A 16663-nucleotide genomic window follows, 5' to 3' on the forward strand; every position below is an offset into this window, starting at 1 on the left:
AAAAAAATGTTTAAAATATGACATACAGCCATCTGATATCAACAGAGGAAGTGATAATTAAAAGATTACTTTAGACCAACTTCATAAAGAAACAAAACATGACTTCTTGGTCTCTGTGCATTACTTAGCATAGTCCTGGCTCCCTCCCCAGTAGTTAATTCAACTTAGTTAATTCAACTTGATTCAATGGGGGTAAATTAGCCTCAGCTTCTACCAGATTGCTAAAATGAAGTGGTTAAGAGAAGGAAAAAAAAACAAACACCAAAACTAAACAACAGAATTTGAACAGTTAAAAGTATGTACCAACAGTTCCATGAATATTATGGAATCTGTTACATTTTTACAGGACTAGGCTCCTCACATCCTGTCCTAAATCATGGGGAAGAATCTTACACAATCGACACTTTACCTTCCCACGACATATTTGAGGACTGTAAATCGTGAACACTGATTTATCAGGGAAATGAGGAGTGGGAAAGACGAGTTGCCCTTAAAGATGTACAGATTTATAGCAATATGGGAAACGGAAAGACGGTTATCATATAAAAAGGTCCTTAAGGGATAGCAAGGAGCAACAAGGGAAGCATGAGTCATGAGCTGCCAGAGAAGAGGATGTGTATGGGGAGCAATGGACAGAGCAAAGTAGCAATAAAGGAAGTTCCAAGTCAAATGTGCTCCTTCACAAAGGTCAAGACAGATACCCAAGCTTAAAGTATTTATTGAAAATTAAATTCCCAGCCAATTCAGACACAGCACCACCAGCAACACTGAGAAACGGACACTCATCAGTTGAAAGGATCCATTGATAAACAAGGTCATAGACCTCAGCTCTTCTATTTTGCTTTGTTACCAACTCAGCTTCTCTATTTTCCTTAATAAAAGCAGCTGCCTTGAAGGTCTGTCTGCATAGACAAGTGGCTGAACACGAGTGAGTGTGCAAACTTAAAGCATTCAGCTAAAAGTGCGAAAGACAGTTTTACACATTGTGAGGCTGGAGTAACCTTCTCTATTTAAGGGCATATTAACAGCTGTTCCTATGGTGAGATAGCAGTGAGTGAGTAATGAATGACAAGCCCAAGCAAACAAAGTTACTGCACTCCTACCTTTGCTTTCCCATCCCAGCAAGCCTCAACAGTGTCAAACACCAAATTATGGCCCAGGATTCCTGGTATTCCTGAGTATCTCAAGATTTTCAAAAGCAAGGTTTTAAAACGTGGCTACTTTTGAGGCAAAATACAACACTGAGCAATATGTGGAAGCTGAAGACAAAGAATACCAGTTATTTGTGTGTGAATATCATCTCTAGGAAGATCTATAAAAATCTCAAGAAAGACAAGTTGCACAGGTGTCTCTAAACAAGCAACAATTAATTCTCCTCTTAGACCAGTAGTATCCACAAAGGTGAAAGTAAACATGACAGAAAATATTTCAAAGGATTGGTAAATCGCAAAATGAATTATTACTATTAAAAAACTGTAGTAAAGGAAAAAAGGTGGAAAAAAGCATACCTCCAAAACCATATCAAAACCAAGAAAGCTTCACCTTAGTTATGACAGCTTTTCTACCCAGACTTGATATGAAAAATACGCACATGATAACCAAATGTATACTTCAGAAAATAGTGTGACTTAAAATAATTTTTCAAGACTACCTAAGTTAGGTAGGCTTCCTAAATATTTCCAAGCAACGAAAAATCACACAGCATCCTTCCTATTTTGCAGGAGAAACAGACACAATGTTAGCTGTGTACCCTAATTTTAAGCTCAGCAAAAACAAACAGGAAAACTTGTATTTACTTCAGTTCGAGCAAGGTGCATGTTTAATCTCAAAAAGCACACTGGGTGCCTACAGCTGAGGTATAACAAGGTGTAAACATCAAAGAGCTCAACTCAAGCAAGGGGGCTGCAGGATGCAGATCACAGGAAACCTTCATGTCCTGTTCCGTTAGTGGGGTGCCAGGACTCAGCCTCCCCCCTTTCCCAAGTGATTGCTGAAACCATAAAGCGCTATCAAAGGTGCCACCTCTACTGCCACTTCTTTTGCCAGGCCATATTACAACTGAAAGCAACTGTGGCTACTATCCTTTGTAACTCTGTTCAACAAGTGTTGTTATCTGTTCACTAGTTAGGCTCTCCTTTGGGACTTAGGAAGAGCCTAACAGTAACCTTGCTTCTCAGCTGGATTGCAGGAGGGCTGAGAGACCAGGACCAAGCTCTGCAGATGTGTTCACACATGCAAGGCAGCTCAAGTCCTGGCACCTGGAACATCTCCGGCATGAAACAGCTACCACACGGTGGAGAGTTTCAGTACCTTTTGTAGATGCGCAGGAGATACCCTGATACCACTCTGAACAGAAGCACACAAACCCCACTGAACTCCCACTACAGACATTCCGAAAGGTGCTCTGCGCCATTATTTAGACAAATCTGAGAAGGACATACACTAACACAACCAAAGAACCAGACCCGTAAGGCTGGAGCCCCGATGGCTATTCTTACACTCCAATTACACAGTTCTTCCTATGTCATTTCCAGTGACCCAGGCTTGGTATTATCAAGATAAACATTATTATTGGGAGGCTTAAAACATCATCAACTCCACGCTCTGCCTAGCAACTATACTTTAATTCTCAGACATATATTCCTTTTGCGGTGTCAGATTTAGCAGCTCAGAGCTCACACAGCAGCTGAAGGCGCAGCATTCCCAGCCATCCATTTACGCTCCTTGGCAGCATTTCAGAAGCCAGGACGACACCAGTTTGCGGTACAGATGAAGTGATGGACTGACCTGATTGATGGAGTTGGCAGCACAGGATGCCAGTCCAGTTCCAAGGGAGGCGATCAGGAAACAGGTCAGGTCAAAAGGGACTGGGGCCATGGCAAAGCCAGCAGACGCAGTGCTTACAACCAGAGCTGCAACACAAGCGAGAGCACAGTTCAAAGCATCAACAAGAAAGTGCCCCCTCTGTACACACCACTAGAGTTAAGGTTTTTAAACCCTTTAACTACCCTCGTGCAGATTAATTTTTTGCTACTTTTATGGATCAAAGTAGCTCCAGGAACTATGTACAATTAATACTACTACTCTACATAAAGAAGTCAAAGATGAGGAGAACTGTCAGGGAAGACATAAGAAACCCAGAAGTATCAGCACATTAGTAGAAGAGGTGAGACTAAAACTTATGCCTATATATTCTCTATTTTATGAATTTGCTAAAGGATCAAACTGCCTCACGCAACACGTACAGGAGATGCGTTTGTTCCAGTAACTCACATGCCATTGCAAAGTCTGACATGGAAGAAAAACAGTAAGAGAAGTCCTGAACAGAGACATAAACATTATATCAATATTATAGCAGAAACTTAAGCAGTGCAGAGAGTCAAAAAGAGACTCAGAGCATGTAGGCTACAGCTGGTGAAGCCAGTAACTTCACTGTGTAAGTTCACACTGTTTCCATTTGACGTGCCCACTTCAGACAGAAGGTACAATCACATAATCACATGGACCCAGCAACCCTTAAAGGCCTCAAAATTTAGGTGGCTTAAAAATCCATTTCAGTTCAGTCATCCAAAATTAAAACTTTAGTACAATACGGCAGATCACATCCTTAAAATGAGTCTTAATCCTAATATTGTAATTACCCAAATAATAGGTCTTACAAACCTCACTTTTGGCAAGAAATAGTATGACATGAAAAATTTCTTATACTATAAAAGTCAGCACACTTCCTGGATATCTTACTCATGACTTTGAACCTTACAATGTGAAATTAATACTTCTTAAACTGAAAGGATTCTAATTATATTCTGCATATAATTGAGTGTTCCACACCTCAGGTAGCTCAAATCAAAGCATCAAAATGTTCTTATCTTCCCCATTCCTACAAAATCTCCTGTTTGTCTGAAGTTAAAATGACAAATAAATAACCTCTGCTGACTGAAAATACCTGGATTATTGACTAAGCAGCGTTACTTAGGATGACAAACTAAAAGTCATGGCAAAGACCTACCAGCATGGATGCACATGCAAAGTGCTAATTTTAAGAACTGTGCCTGCATAGGAATCTTAGGATTTAATCCTAAAAAGACAGTGAAGAAAATTTGCTGCTCATCAAAACTTTAAGCATTAAAATCCATTAGTAGCCGAATGTTTTTATAATAATATATATGATATTATTATAAACAGATTATTTAGCCTTGTTGTGGACTCACAGAATGTTACGCAGATGGCGGTGGCTGGCTGCGAGTGCACTGTATCAGGGTCTCTGCCCAATGCCAAGGTAAGTTCCCTGGCTTGGATTCCCCAGGACAGCACCTGGCTCTCACTGCAGCACCTTCACCTCCTTCTAAAATACAATGAATCTACAATGCAGCCTTATCTCTGAGAAGCTGTGAAATAACCACAGATTCTGTAACCTCACTGGACAGACTAACAGACATGCAGGTATTGATCACTTCAGAAGGACTGGACCTCATTTATTACATAAATACAACAGCATCTTGGTTTCAAAACTCTTGGATATTTCTTAGTAGAATGCACAAGAAAACATGAAATGCATTGGTTTACAACTGAGTTAAAAAAATAGACTGAAAAGATGACAGCGAAACAGTGGCATTCGCATTTCTAAGAGTGATTACATTCATTCTTTTGCATAATAAATCACACGTTCATTTCTAGACAAGAATTTAATTAAAACTTATCTTAGAGAGCACTTTACATCAATTTATTATGGGAAAACACCAACCCATTTACTGAGGAAGAAAGGTGAAGCAGATTGGCAAACAGTCAGGGTAACATTACCATTACACTGACCTTAAAGAAATTCTAATACTGTACAGCTACAGCACTAATTAAAGACCCCATTGATTTCTCTAGATTAATTTCAGCCAGTCATTTCAGTGTGACTTATCAGGATCTCATTAAAAAAGGTTGTAGTACATCCTCTCACTTATCCCACTGTAACAGGTATTTTAGTTGTTTGGGCAGTGCTCTGAACACAGGGCATTCCCTGCTTGTCTCATCGCCCAGCAATTCAAATGCAACACGTTAAAGGTAAATAAGAAAATGTTCCCTTTGGATTGGGAAGTTTATTTTCTTTTACTGTGGAAGCAGTAATTTACCCTTCTACTTTCCTCATGGAGGAAAAGTATATTTAATTGAGATCACATCAAGGGAATGAGGTCATTGACTCTGTTTGTTTTTTAATCCCTGTTAGTTTAGTGCTTTAGGGGCCAAATTAACTTCACCTTATTGCATAATAGATGGAATTGATCCTTTCAAGATTTGTTGATGAGAGTTGGCATTATATATGGTCTTCAAAAGAAGCCAGGATTTAAACTTATGATCTCAGCTTACACCTAATTTTCAGTCTTTTAAACATCTTCAGCTTTAACAAAAACTAACAGGGGACATTTGTCTCCCATTTCAATATAAATGAAAAAGAAAATGCTAATGGGTTGGTGACCAAAAGAGTGAATTACGTTTCTATCATAAAAACACATTCAAAAAGTCTACAGTGTATTCTTTACATTCCTCTTCAGCTTCATTGTAATGTGATCTGCCTTTATAGATCCCTGTATTTGTATTTATAGCATGCGAATCACTATGCTGTATTTTGTTCAACTCCTATTAAAAAGTAGCCAAGCCAAAATAGAAGTATAGAAAGCCAAAACAAACCAATTCAGCTTTAGATTTCCTTTCTACTCGAGTACTGATGATCTATCAGTACGTATGGAAGGACAAAAGCAAATGCGTTTCTACTTTAAGAAACAGTTTCACTGTTTTACCACAAACGTTTGTATCCTCCTTGAAGGCAACTAGCTTTCCAAAAGCTGATGGAATTTTCTGTCTGGAGTTTTCACACTTTGGTTTCTGGAAAGCTAAATGTAGCATCAGTATTAGTGCTATACAAGTGACCAATGATTCCTTTATAAATTTACATTTTATAATTCCTTTATAAATTTACATTGGGCACAGGCGTATCTAAATTTTGTTGCAGATTATAACCTGCACACTAAAGAAGGCCAAAATCCTGAAAGTTAAATCTGGGACAATAATTTGAAACAAATATTTGCATCATAGCATATAAAATTCAAGTGCAGTACCACAAACAGAGCAGATAATTTCTTTTAACCATCAAACAATTTTAAAAATGCTTTGCGAAAAATAAACTGTAATAATAGTTTATATTTCTCCATTAGTTTTTTCTCATAGCATGGAAAACAAATTGCCAGAAAGCTGCCATTATTAAACTTTGTTTCTTTGATAGGATAATAGTTACTGTTAATCACAAAATGAGAACTACTTTGACATGCGTATGAAATCTATTTAGAACTGAGAATAAATGTAGACCAGTAATAATCTAAAAAATATGTACTGATATATCTTTGTCAAAGTTTCTGGCTATATTAGAGCTACCATTTAAAGAATAAATGCCATAATAAATGTTATTATTCCAGAATAAAGTAGAAACATACTAGAACTCCACTAAAGCAAATTTTTTTTTTTTTTTTTTTACTAGGGCAGCTGTTACCAGAATTTTAGCCTACAAACACAATACAGGCACCTTATTTAGTCATTGTTGCTCAATTACATAGGGATTTGGTAACACTCAAGAGTCATTATGTAAAGCTGGATATCTTCATTTTACAAATACAGAAGAAACACAGAGATGAAGCAGGATGTTCATGATGACACTGTAAGTCAGTAGCAAATGTCTCAGGCTTCTAATTTCCAATTCAACACTTCTGTGCTAAAGGATCGCTAACACACAGGCACAAATTCCCATGTAAGCAATACATCCAATAAATTCCAGCTGTTTTCTAGTAAACAAGACAGGCATATTTTCTTAAAAGGGGACACATGAAAAAACGCTCTATTTGCCTCCAAAACTGAAAATGCTCATTATCATATTTGTCCACAGTGCAAGTCTTAAATGTAGGTCACTAAATCCATGATGTAGAAACCAAGCACAGTTTTGTAGCTGGCAGTCTTTACTCCTAGGTTTTTGTTTAACACTGTCTAGCAATAACACAGAGTAATTCAGATTGGAAGGGATCTCAGGCAATCATGAAGGCCAGCCTCCTGCTCACAGCAGGGTCAATGCTGAATTCAGGCTTGATCCCTTCGGGCTTTGTCATCTCCAAGGACTGAAATTTCACATCATGTCTGGGCAACCTGTTCCAATTTTTGACTGCCCTCATGGTGAAAGTTTTTTTTCCCCCCTTACGTCAAGCCAGAACATCCCATTACAATTTATGAAATGTCTTCTCTGTGCAAAGATTCACATATTTAAAAAGAAAGATTTGAAAACTAAAGCATAGATGCTTCCAAATCTGTCTTTAAAGGAATTCTGGCACCTGACTGGAGAATGTCCACATCCTCCCTCCTGTGGAAGGAGCTCCTACTGATCAGATGGCCTTATGTAAATCTTTACCTTAAAAACAAATATCAAAAAAATTTATGGGCCTCCTCAGAGAATTGATTATATCAGTCTTGTGATTTTGTCCGTAACGTGCACGTTACACTTTGCTGAGGAAAAAGCACAGCATGTTTGATTCTGATCTGACCATGGTAAAATCTGGAATGACTCTATTAAAAATGACTAATTACTCCATACTTACAGATGTGCAAACACCTCAGGCTGGCCTGTTTTAGCTCTAAGGCAGAGACCATGACAAAACCAGAGGTAATCTACTCTCAACTCTTCTCACATAACCTTAATAGGATACTGGGCTGAACTCCCCGAGAGCTAGAGATGACCAATCAACATCTCACAGCTGCAATGAGAGAAGCACAGCAAAACATAAGCTTACTTGGAGAAGGTTTCTAGATTTCTTTGTATTTGGAGAAATAGTAACATACTTAAAGTGAAGCAAAATAGGGTTTCTGTTAGACACAGAGACACTTTTTAACAGTAAGGGCAGTAACACACTGCTGCAGACTGACCAGGTTCCCTGGTCGGTTTTATGAATGGAAAAAGCAACATCAAGTCAGGAATGATATACCTAAAGGTGATCATGCCTTGAGAGAAGATACATTAGATGACTTCCTGAAGTGTCCCTCTGAGGTACTAGTGATTCTGCATGGATACTGCACACACTGCACCAAAGCAAGATACCAAGTGTGAGATCTGAAACAAGTCTTCATTAATCAGAACAGGAAAGCAACATTCTTCACTCTTTAATGGATTGACTATTAAAATGTAATTTAAAGAAAACACTACCAAAAGTCTAAATAACAATAATTAACTGTAGGATATTAAAACATAGGATAAAGGATAGGTAGATAAATGGTTGAAACACATGGGCTGGTATGACTTTCTGAAGGAGATCATTGTAACAGTAGTCTGAACTCAGGACTCAACTCTTCCAGGCACAGCAGAGATGGAGACATGCTAAAGACACACCCTCTTCCTCAATGAGTTTGTGAGTTAGATTAAAAATTCTACAGCAGTTTAGAAATTAAGTTTACATCTGACCCATGTTGATACACCTACCTCTCAGACAGGTGCTACATGAGGTACTATATACATCTAGCTGGCTGTCCTCACCAAAAGACCAATGTGCAAGACTTCCTTTACTCCAAGAGCAACAATGATGAAATGATCCCAAACCACAGAGAAATATCTAATGAGAATACTCAGCATTTTTCATATCATGTCATCATCACGCTTCTCCCAAATTAAAAACTGAAGTTTAATTATCCTGTGTTTTTGCATACAGCTTATCTTAGTTTTCATCTGGGATCACCAGGGAAAACATCACTGAAATGTAAACTTGAAGTTAAATTTAAGAAGAGATGACCTGAAATTCTTAATGAGTTTGCATTAGAAATCATTAGAATTTCCTCCTATGATTCTACGATTCTATGATTCTGTCACCATACCTTTGCATCTCTCTTTCCTATTTCCATCTACACATGAACTTCAGGATAAAGTTGAAGACAATGACATTTAATTCTGAAAACTTAACTGGACAGATGCATTAGCTTTCCACGTGCCAGGATGGCAAGATACAGCTGTTCAGACAGCAGCCAACAGGGAACACCAGAGAGAAGGGAAAGGATGAAAACCAAACACCAAAAGGTAGATTATGCGACAAGTAATTAAAAGTTCCCTAATTGTTTTCTATGGCAAAAGAATATAAACAAAAAACCTTTCCTGTTGGTAAGGCAGAGCTTCTAATGGCAGAGTCACAAGAGCTACAGTTTACATGAAGCAGGAGGGTATGGTAATAACTAAACTCATTTCCTTTCAAAGGTGAATTACAGTTCAGAATACAAACAAACATTCTCTTTACTTCAGCAGCGGGAAAAGGGCATAAGGAAGTCCCATTTTAGCATAATGCAGAGTTTGTTTTTTTGTTATTTTATACTCTAAAAAGTATAAATAAAGAGTCTGCCAAAAAACCCACACAGGATATGAGATCTATCAGAACTTCATGGGTGAAAGGAATTGAGTTGTGTGTCATTTGTAACTTAAAAACTGACCTCAGATAATTTATTTTTCTTTAAAAAAAAAAAAAAAATAACTACACCACCCTATTCTTTACAGAATATATAATTTCTCTAAATGATTACACAAGTTGGAAAAAAAAGGTAATTCTGATTCCTTGCTCTGCACACTACCCAATATTTGTCCTGCTCGTCTCCTACACTATCCTACGACTAATAAAGACCAACAACCGAACTCCCCTCCTACAAACCCCTCTTTGTCCAATGTAGTCTTTTACACTTTCTACTTCCAATAAAATCTCCCCACCTCAGATCATCTTCCCTAACAAAAACTTTTGTATCACAATAAGAAGAGAGGTTATTTCTATATCTCTGTAGCTTCTCAACAGGTGCAAAATTTCCTACACTTACCTTGGATCAAGAACAGGACATCTCAAAAAGCAGATTCGTACAACACAACAGTCCTGAAGGGAATAAAATTCTATAACCTTTGACTTCTACAGGTTTCAAGTAACACCCTCTCTTAAAACCAGAGTGGTACTTGCCTGCCTGTCAATATTGCCTTTTGCATTTAATAAAAAAGAGCCTAGTAGAAGCTGTTGAAAAGTTTTGCAGACACAGAGGCCATGCAAAAAGAAAAAAGTAACACAAAAAATTATTTTCTCCAGAAAAAGACACTCTTCCATCTTGCTGCAGTCTTGACACTCATGTTTTGAGGACCATCCATAATACTCACAAGTGATACTAACACTGAGCAAATATATCAGCAAACATAAGAACACACGTTTCAAGTGCTTAAAACAGTTCTTTTTTTCTGTCTCTCTCTGGTTACTTAATCATGGCATTTCAACTTTTCATTTCTGGATCTATTGAGATTTTTTTAACTTATTCTACTTCAATAATTAGCACAGCTTTCAAGTTCACATAAAAGAGCCACTCAAAATCACCTAATTGAAAATATGCCAGAAGAGCTAATTGTTCATACAGCACAGTAAGCCAACAGAAACAAAGTATTACTAAAACTGAACAGCACAGGGGAGAAAAAGGCAAGACCTGCATTACACAGAAAGAAAGAGGCAATAGTTCAGGTTGTATGTGTTACAAAGCTGTTGCAAATCTGAAGTACAATAATACTGATAACTGCTGAATGTGCTAGTAAAAGGTTTATACCTAAATCTGGAATTACCAAGGCTAATATGTAAAAGTGACGTGGTGAAGTATCAGAAGACATGCTGCTTTTCATTCCTCAAGTCTCCTAACCCAACTCTTTACCAACACAAAATAAACGCCTTGAGGTTTTTCAAAAATAATGAGGAAGAATATTTGGACATACAGACAAGATGAGTTTTGCCAAGTCCAAAACATGAGATGTCTCGTCAACACGGAGAACTACAAGGCTTTTTATTAGAGAAAAATTTAAGTGACCATTGTACACTCTATGTGGTCAGCACAATTTTTAAATGAAGAAACAAACAATGAAAACGTATATATTGCAAGACAAAAAGTTTCAAAAAGTAAACTGAATTCAGGATTTTTATTATAACAAATCGTTATAGCAAAGAACAACAGTTTTACTATCAAGAATTTATTTCACCCACTGGAGAGAGCACCAGAGTAGGGACTTAGGAAATTATATTTCTGTTCTTGGCCCTGATACAGACAAGATGTAAAGTTCTGGTCAGACCATTAGTTTCCTCAGACATAAAAGTATATATAGCACTACCTATTGGCAAAGAAGTAATTTATAGTTGTTAAGTATTACTGTTAGAACAAGAGAAAATGTAGTTAGGTTACGAGGCAACTGCTTAACAAACTGCTGGTTTGAAGATACAATGCTATCACTGACTAGAAAAGTAAATTATACCTTACATTAGAAAGTTTAATTGGTCAAACTCAAACGTTTTTCGTTATAAGACATGAAATTATTTGAGTTATCTTTTGTTGGTACTTTTAATACTAATCTCACAATAAGCAGTACTAAAGTGAAAGGTAAGTAAGAAAGACAGAACACTGGTAAACTTAAGCATGATTGCTTTAAATACTTAATATGATGCTTGTAAATTCACTTCCTAACCCAGTTTCACCTTATTTTTTGTACTAATTCTTGCTTATGATTATCAAAAGCTAGCTGATGATATGATGCAAGCTCCTCCTCACTGCTTTTAAGCAAATTTATGGGAAAAATATTAAATGCTTCTATAAAACAATTTTTCCCTGCACACATTTGATGGAATTGACCCACGTACTTTGTGTCAGTAAAAGCGGGAATTATCACACAAAAACCTACACAGTATCAGTAACATGCTCAAGAATTCTGATATCAAGCAGGATGCACAGAAGTGAAAAAATGACCAGTAGTACCTGTAAGCTTTATTTTGGACAAGCGTGCCAAAATTCCAGGCAAATCGTTCAGCTGTAGCTTCATTTCTTTCCACTGTCTGTCTTCTTTGGATTCTGCTCTAACTGGTGTGACTGAGTCTTCAGTTTCTGCCGCTGACTTCATTTCCCTCACCTCATTTCTGATTGATGTCTCAGACAAAGGTTGATGAACAGGTGAAATTGGTCTGATCTTGTGTATAACCTTTTTTTCTTGATCCAATTGCTGAAGCTCACGAAAAGGAGATGCAACTGAATCTGACTTAGGTTTGGCTCGTTGGCTGAGGTCTTTGTTGCATTGCGTTACATACTAAATAGAATGAGAAATGTTAAGATGATTAGTTAAAAAGATCTTTCTGCTCATTTCAGGTTATTAACAACATCAATATTATTGATATATTATTCTTATTGTTAGGAGAATTACTTCCTATGATGACACAACAAAGTTAGCCTGTATTTCAAACACTTTTTTCATATGCAGAAAAGACTCGGAAGTTGGACAAGATACTACAAAAGCAGCTTTCTAACTCACAACTGCATCAACAACGCTTACTTCAGCTTGAAGAATGCTTCTAGATAAAACTACTTCCTTCCCTGTAGCTTCAACAGCAAACTCCACTTTATTCATATTCAAAACCACCAGATAATATAACTTGATTTGCAACCAATCGATTCACCTTTAAAGAGGTAGACACACGCCCATAACAACTCCAATCTACAAATACAAGCACTAAACTTTTTGCATCTTTAATATGTTAAAAATACTAAATCAGAAAAATGCCAGAAAATACAACCTACTTTCTATAAAATCACCTCCCACATTAGGCCATTACTATTTATGCCAAACTTTATGCTAACTAAACAGCAATTTTCAACAGGAGTTCAAATGAACATATATTGAACAGAAAGTTAAGAGACAGCTGTTTCTTCTCTTTTAGAGCTCTTACAGAATTAAACACAGAATCAGAAAAAGAGCATTTAGCTTCTATCTTTCTATTTTATTTCCCAAAATATTCTACATATTTCAACCAAGAGACAGGTGTAAGACTAAGCTTTCAACTAACCATGGTTTAAAGTACACATTAATAATTATAATGAGGAAGAGGGATATGAAACTCTGAATGAGTCATGTAAATACAGATCAAATCAACAGGAAAAAAAAATAATTCTGAAGTGCTGGTGATCCCCAGAACCATGGAAAAGACCCCCCCTCTTGGTTCGTACAGGACTGAAGCTCAAAAAATACGAACAGATGTACATGGTCCTTGCAGTCAAAGCAGTCACTAGCTACAAGACTGAGTCTTGTTCATATTTCATAGATATAGCTCCAAAGAACAATGAACAAGACACAGCTCAGGGAAGAGCAACATATGTCTTTTACTACCATCCTTTTACACACAATACAACAGCTCAAAGAAGACACAATCTCAAGGGTTTGAATGATAATTACAGTTCTTTTAATACCTAAAACTAACAACACACTATAGAATGTATCCCATTAACAAACTCCAGAGTTTTGCTTCAAATTTACTGGTTAACTCTTCAGTCAGAACGTACTACCTCCACACACGAGTTCCATCTACCACTTGTATGACCGCCAGACAAGATCTGACTTCCTTCTTAGCCTTTTTATAAGTAATAACTTTAGAAATCATTTCATTTCACATTTCTTGACAGGAGATGAGCGCCCCACTTCAAAGGCATAGAAATCCACTGTCAAGTAGAGGACACACTGCCACACAAGGCACTGTCCTTCCTACAGCAGGTTTCCTCCAACCTCAGATGTTTTAGATGTCAAGTGCTTAACCCTGATGCACTAAAGGAGGCACTTGGAATTGCCTGAGTTTGGCTGATAAGAAAAATATTATTTTTATCAAGTAAATTCCATTTTGACTCATCACATGAGACAAAATGAATTAAAAACTGAGAAACACAGGATAAATATAGTCCCTTACTTACCATTCGTTTGAGAAAGTTGAAGTACTGAAATGTGATCAATCTGTCATTGGCTACACGGCATAGATGCACAAAGTGGCATGGTATTCCACTGTTCTTCAGATGCCAGACAAATAATCCTATTTAAAGAAAAAAAACAACAAAAAAAAAAAACAACAAGCAAACATTAGATTCCAGTTCCTTCCCTGCCACTGAGTTTGCTTCCATTTCAGACTATAGGGTCTGTTGTCGGCTGTGACACAAGACACCCCAACAAAGTGGAACCAGGGCTGCTCGGGTGAGGAGAAACGTGCTTGCAGGTAGGTGCCAGATGAAAGAACTGAAAGCACAGGCTTGCCCCAATGGTTTTGGGGGTTTCTTCCAAATCTCTCACCTCCCCAGAGATGCATTCTTAGTTTACTGTTCCACTACTACCTATATATGCTATCACCAAAATTGTCTTGGCAAAATGGCACGAGCAGCGCTGAAAGGAAGCAGCTGACACAGGGCAGCACCTAAGTCAAAAGCATCAAGAGGACACCCCTGTGCGACGTGACACCTACACGGCTGCGGAGAGGGATGGATACGGGGCACACGGGCTCCGCATATCACGTTATAGAGCAGCCCCAGGGCCGGCCCAGCCCCAGCCGCTGCCCCCAGCCGCTGCCCCCACCCCGGCCCTGCCCGCCCCACCAGCCTCACCCAGCGCCAGGCGCGGCCCCCCCGCACCCCCAGAGCCCGCCGGGGCCTGGCCGACCCGCGGGCGGCGGTACCTGCCAGCAGCCGGGGCGGGCTGCAGCGGCGGGCGGCGCTCATGGCCGCAGCGCTGCTCCCGCCGCCCTCTCCCCTCACCGCCTGGGCGCCGCCATCTTGCCCGCCATGACCTCCAAACGCCTTCCGGGTCGGCGCCTCGCGGCGGGGGCGGGGCTGCGGGTTCCGGGGAGGCGGGAGCGCCGGGCCGGGCCGGGCCGCACCCCGGGTTTGGTGACGGGAGCCAGACGCGCTTCGCGGCCCCGGGCGGCGGGGTTGTGCGTGGCGAGAGGCACCCCTGCGGGGCGCGGGGCAGCGTTGGTCCCGCGGAGCGAGTGCCAGAGCAGCTGCCGGCCGAGCGCCCCCTGTAAAGCCATAAACACCTCCCGAGGGGCAGAGCCGCTGGGTGCTCTTCGGGGGTGGGGGGTGATAACTGGGGCAGGCGTTCAGGTGGGAGTTGGGGCCGGACGGGAGGCGTGGGGCGCCTGTCCCGAGTGGAAGTGGCCCAGAGCCCTGCCCGGGGCACCCATCCCCACCGCTGCTTGTTCCCGGCACCGGTTGCAGTTCCCTCGTCTGCATCCCCGGGGCTCACTGCAGTTAACGGTTGCAGAATTGTCGGTGTCCACGATGGAGAGCAAGAGGCCGCCGTGGAGGTGGTAGGGAGATCACGTAATTCCCGTGAAACAACCAAGAGGGGTCTAATAAATTAATTCTTGAGGATATGGAGTTTCATTCCCAAAAGGACCTGAGCTTTAAAGAGTTAAAGGCTTGGAAAAAAAAAAAAAAAAAAAAAAAAAAAAAAAAAAAAACACACAAAAAAACCACCAAAACCTGTATTTAATGCCTGAAGTATTTTTTGAAAATGGAAGTTTGGTTTCTATGCCCATTGGCTGAAGTTGGGCATTGCAAGAGGCCAGATTGAAGACCTGACCCAGACGTCATCTCATCCTCCCCTCATACGAATTCTGGGAGTGGCTGGATCCTTTGCTAAGCTGACTCAACTTAAACGGGAGAAAATCGCTTATTTTTAACTGTTTGAAGTCGCCCTGCGCAGGGTCTGATAGGTTGAAAGCTGGTTCAAAGCACAGAGGAAGGGGCCTTGGACTGGAGTCTGAACAAAAAGGGAAGGGAATGGTTAGGACTGCTCAAGCTGTGAAGCGTAATTGCACCCTCAGGCATCTTTAAAATGTTTTCTCTTAAGAGTTTAAGTTCAGGAGATGTAGGCTATAAGTCACTTAAATGCTTTTGAAAATCATTCTCAATATTTTAACATGGAAATCTTCCTCAGAACCATCTTCCTCCCAGGCTTTCATTTCTTTATAGTGCTTAAATTCATGCAAAAGTCATCTTAAATCATTATTAGGAAGATAAAATGAAAACACTCACTCTAATTCACCAAGAATATCCTACTTCGAAGCATTTATTTCCACTCTCTTTCTATTTGGGGAGCTGGGGAGAAATTAGGACTTCACATTTCTTACAGTTAATATCCTGTTTTACCCCGAGTTCTTATCGCTGAGCATATATCACTTCGCAGTTCCTGTTTGCATCTCTAGCTTTTGTAACTTCCACAGATTTGGCCTCAACTTAAATTTACACCTGCAAAAATAAAATAAACATCACATATCAAACATACAATGGTTACACAGAGGGCTGGAATGGTTGGTTGGTTTTAGGGCAGTTTGGGTCAGAGAGGAAAAGGTTGAGGTAGCCAAGTGCTCTGTGTCAGGTCTGAGATTTAAGGTTTAATGATTTTCATTGCCTTTCACTTGGCCAATAAATTGCACCCCTGGAGAGAGGGGGTAAAACACTACTTTTCTAATTAAGGAGAATGTTATCCATAGGCCTCAAGACAGAGCAATACCTCCTTGTGAAACAATAATGATGATTTAGGGCACACAGAATGTCACTTACCCGTTTGGGTTTAACCACTAAAGCTAAAAACCCAGGATCTTTAGCGGACACAAGTATCCAAATGTCAGAGTTGTATTTCAGCCTAAAATGGCTCCACGGGCTTTGGATCTCGTTACCAAGGGTTTGGGTCTACAAAGTGCCAGTTCTGCAGAAACTGTCTCCATGAAATACTGAAGGCTCCAGAAGGCACCTGGGCACGGGATTACAGAAAAGGGGATACAGCCCTGCCAGGAAG

The 16663-nt window shown here is 39.6% G+C and overlaps 1 protein-coding gene across 1 annotated transcript in view; it reads right to left on the reverse strand.

Annotated features, from left to right (window-relative positions):
* COX10 (cytochrome c oxidase assembly factor heme A:farnesyltransferase COX10) overlaps positions 1–14650 on the reverse strand; it is a 105438-nt gene extending 90788 nt beyond the window's left edge. Inside the window, exons 1-4 of the mRNA XM_074921776.1 lie at positions 14538–14650; positions 13789–13904; positions 11815–12139; positions 2788–2912 (exon numbers count right to left, since the gene is read on the reverse strand). Coding sequence (XP_074777877.1) covers positions 2788–2912; positions 11815–12139; positions 13789–13904; positions 14538–14580 — 609 coding nt within the window. The 5' untranslated portion in view covers positions 14581–14650. The remainder of the gene's footprint in view (positions 1–2787; positions 2913–11814; positions 12140–13788; positions 13905–14537) is intronic.
* Positions 14651–16663: the final 2013 nt, after the last annotated feature.

The sequence above is a fragment of the Athene noctua genome, chromosome 18 (assembly GCF_965140245.1).
Source record: "Athene noctua chromosome 18, bAthNoc1.hap1.1, whole genome shotgun sequence".
In the NCBI taxonomy this organism is placed as follows: Eukaryota; Metazoa; Chordata; class Aves; order Strigiformes; family Strigidae; genus Athene; species Athene noctua.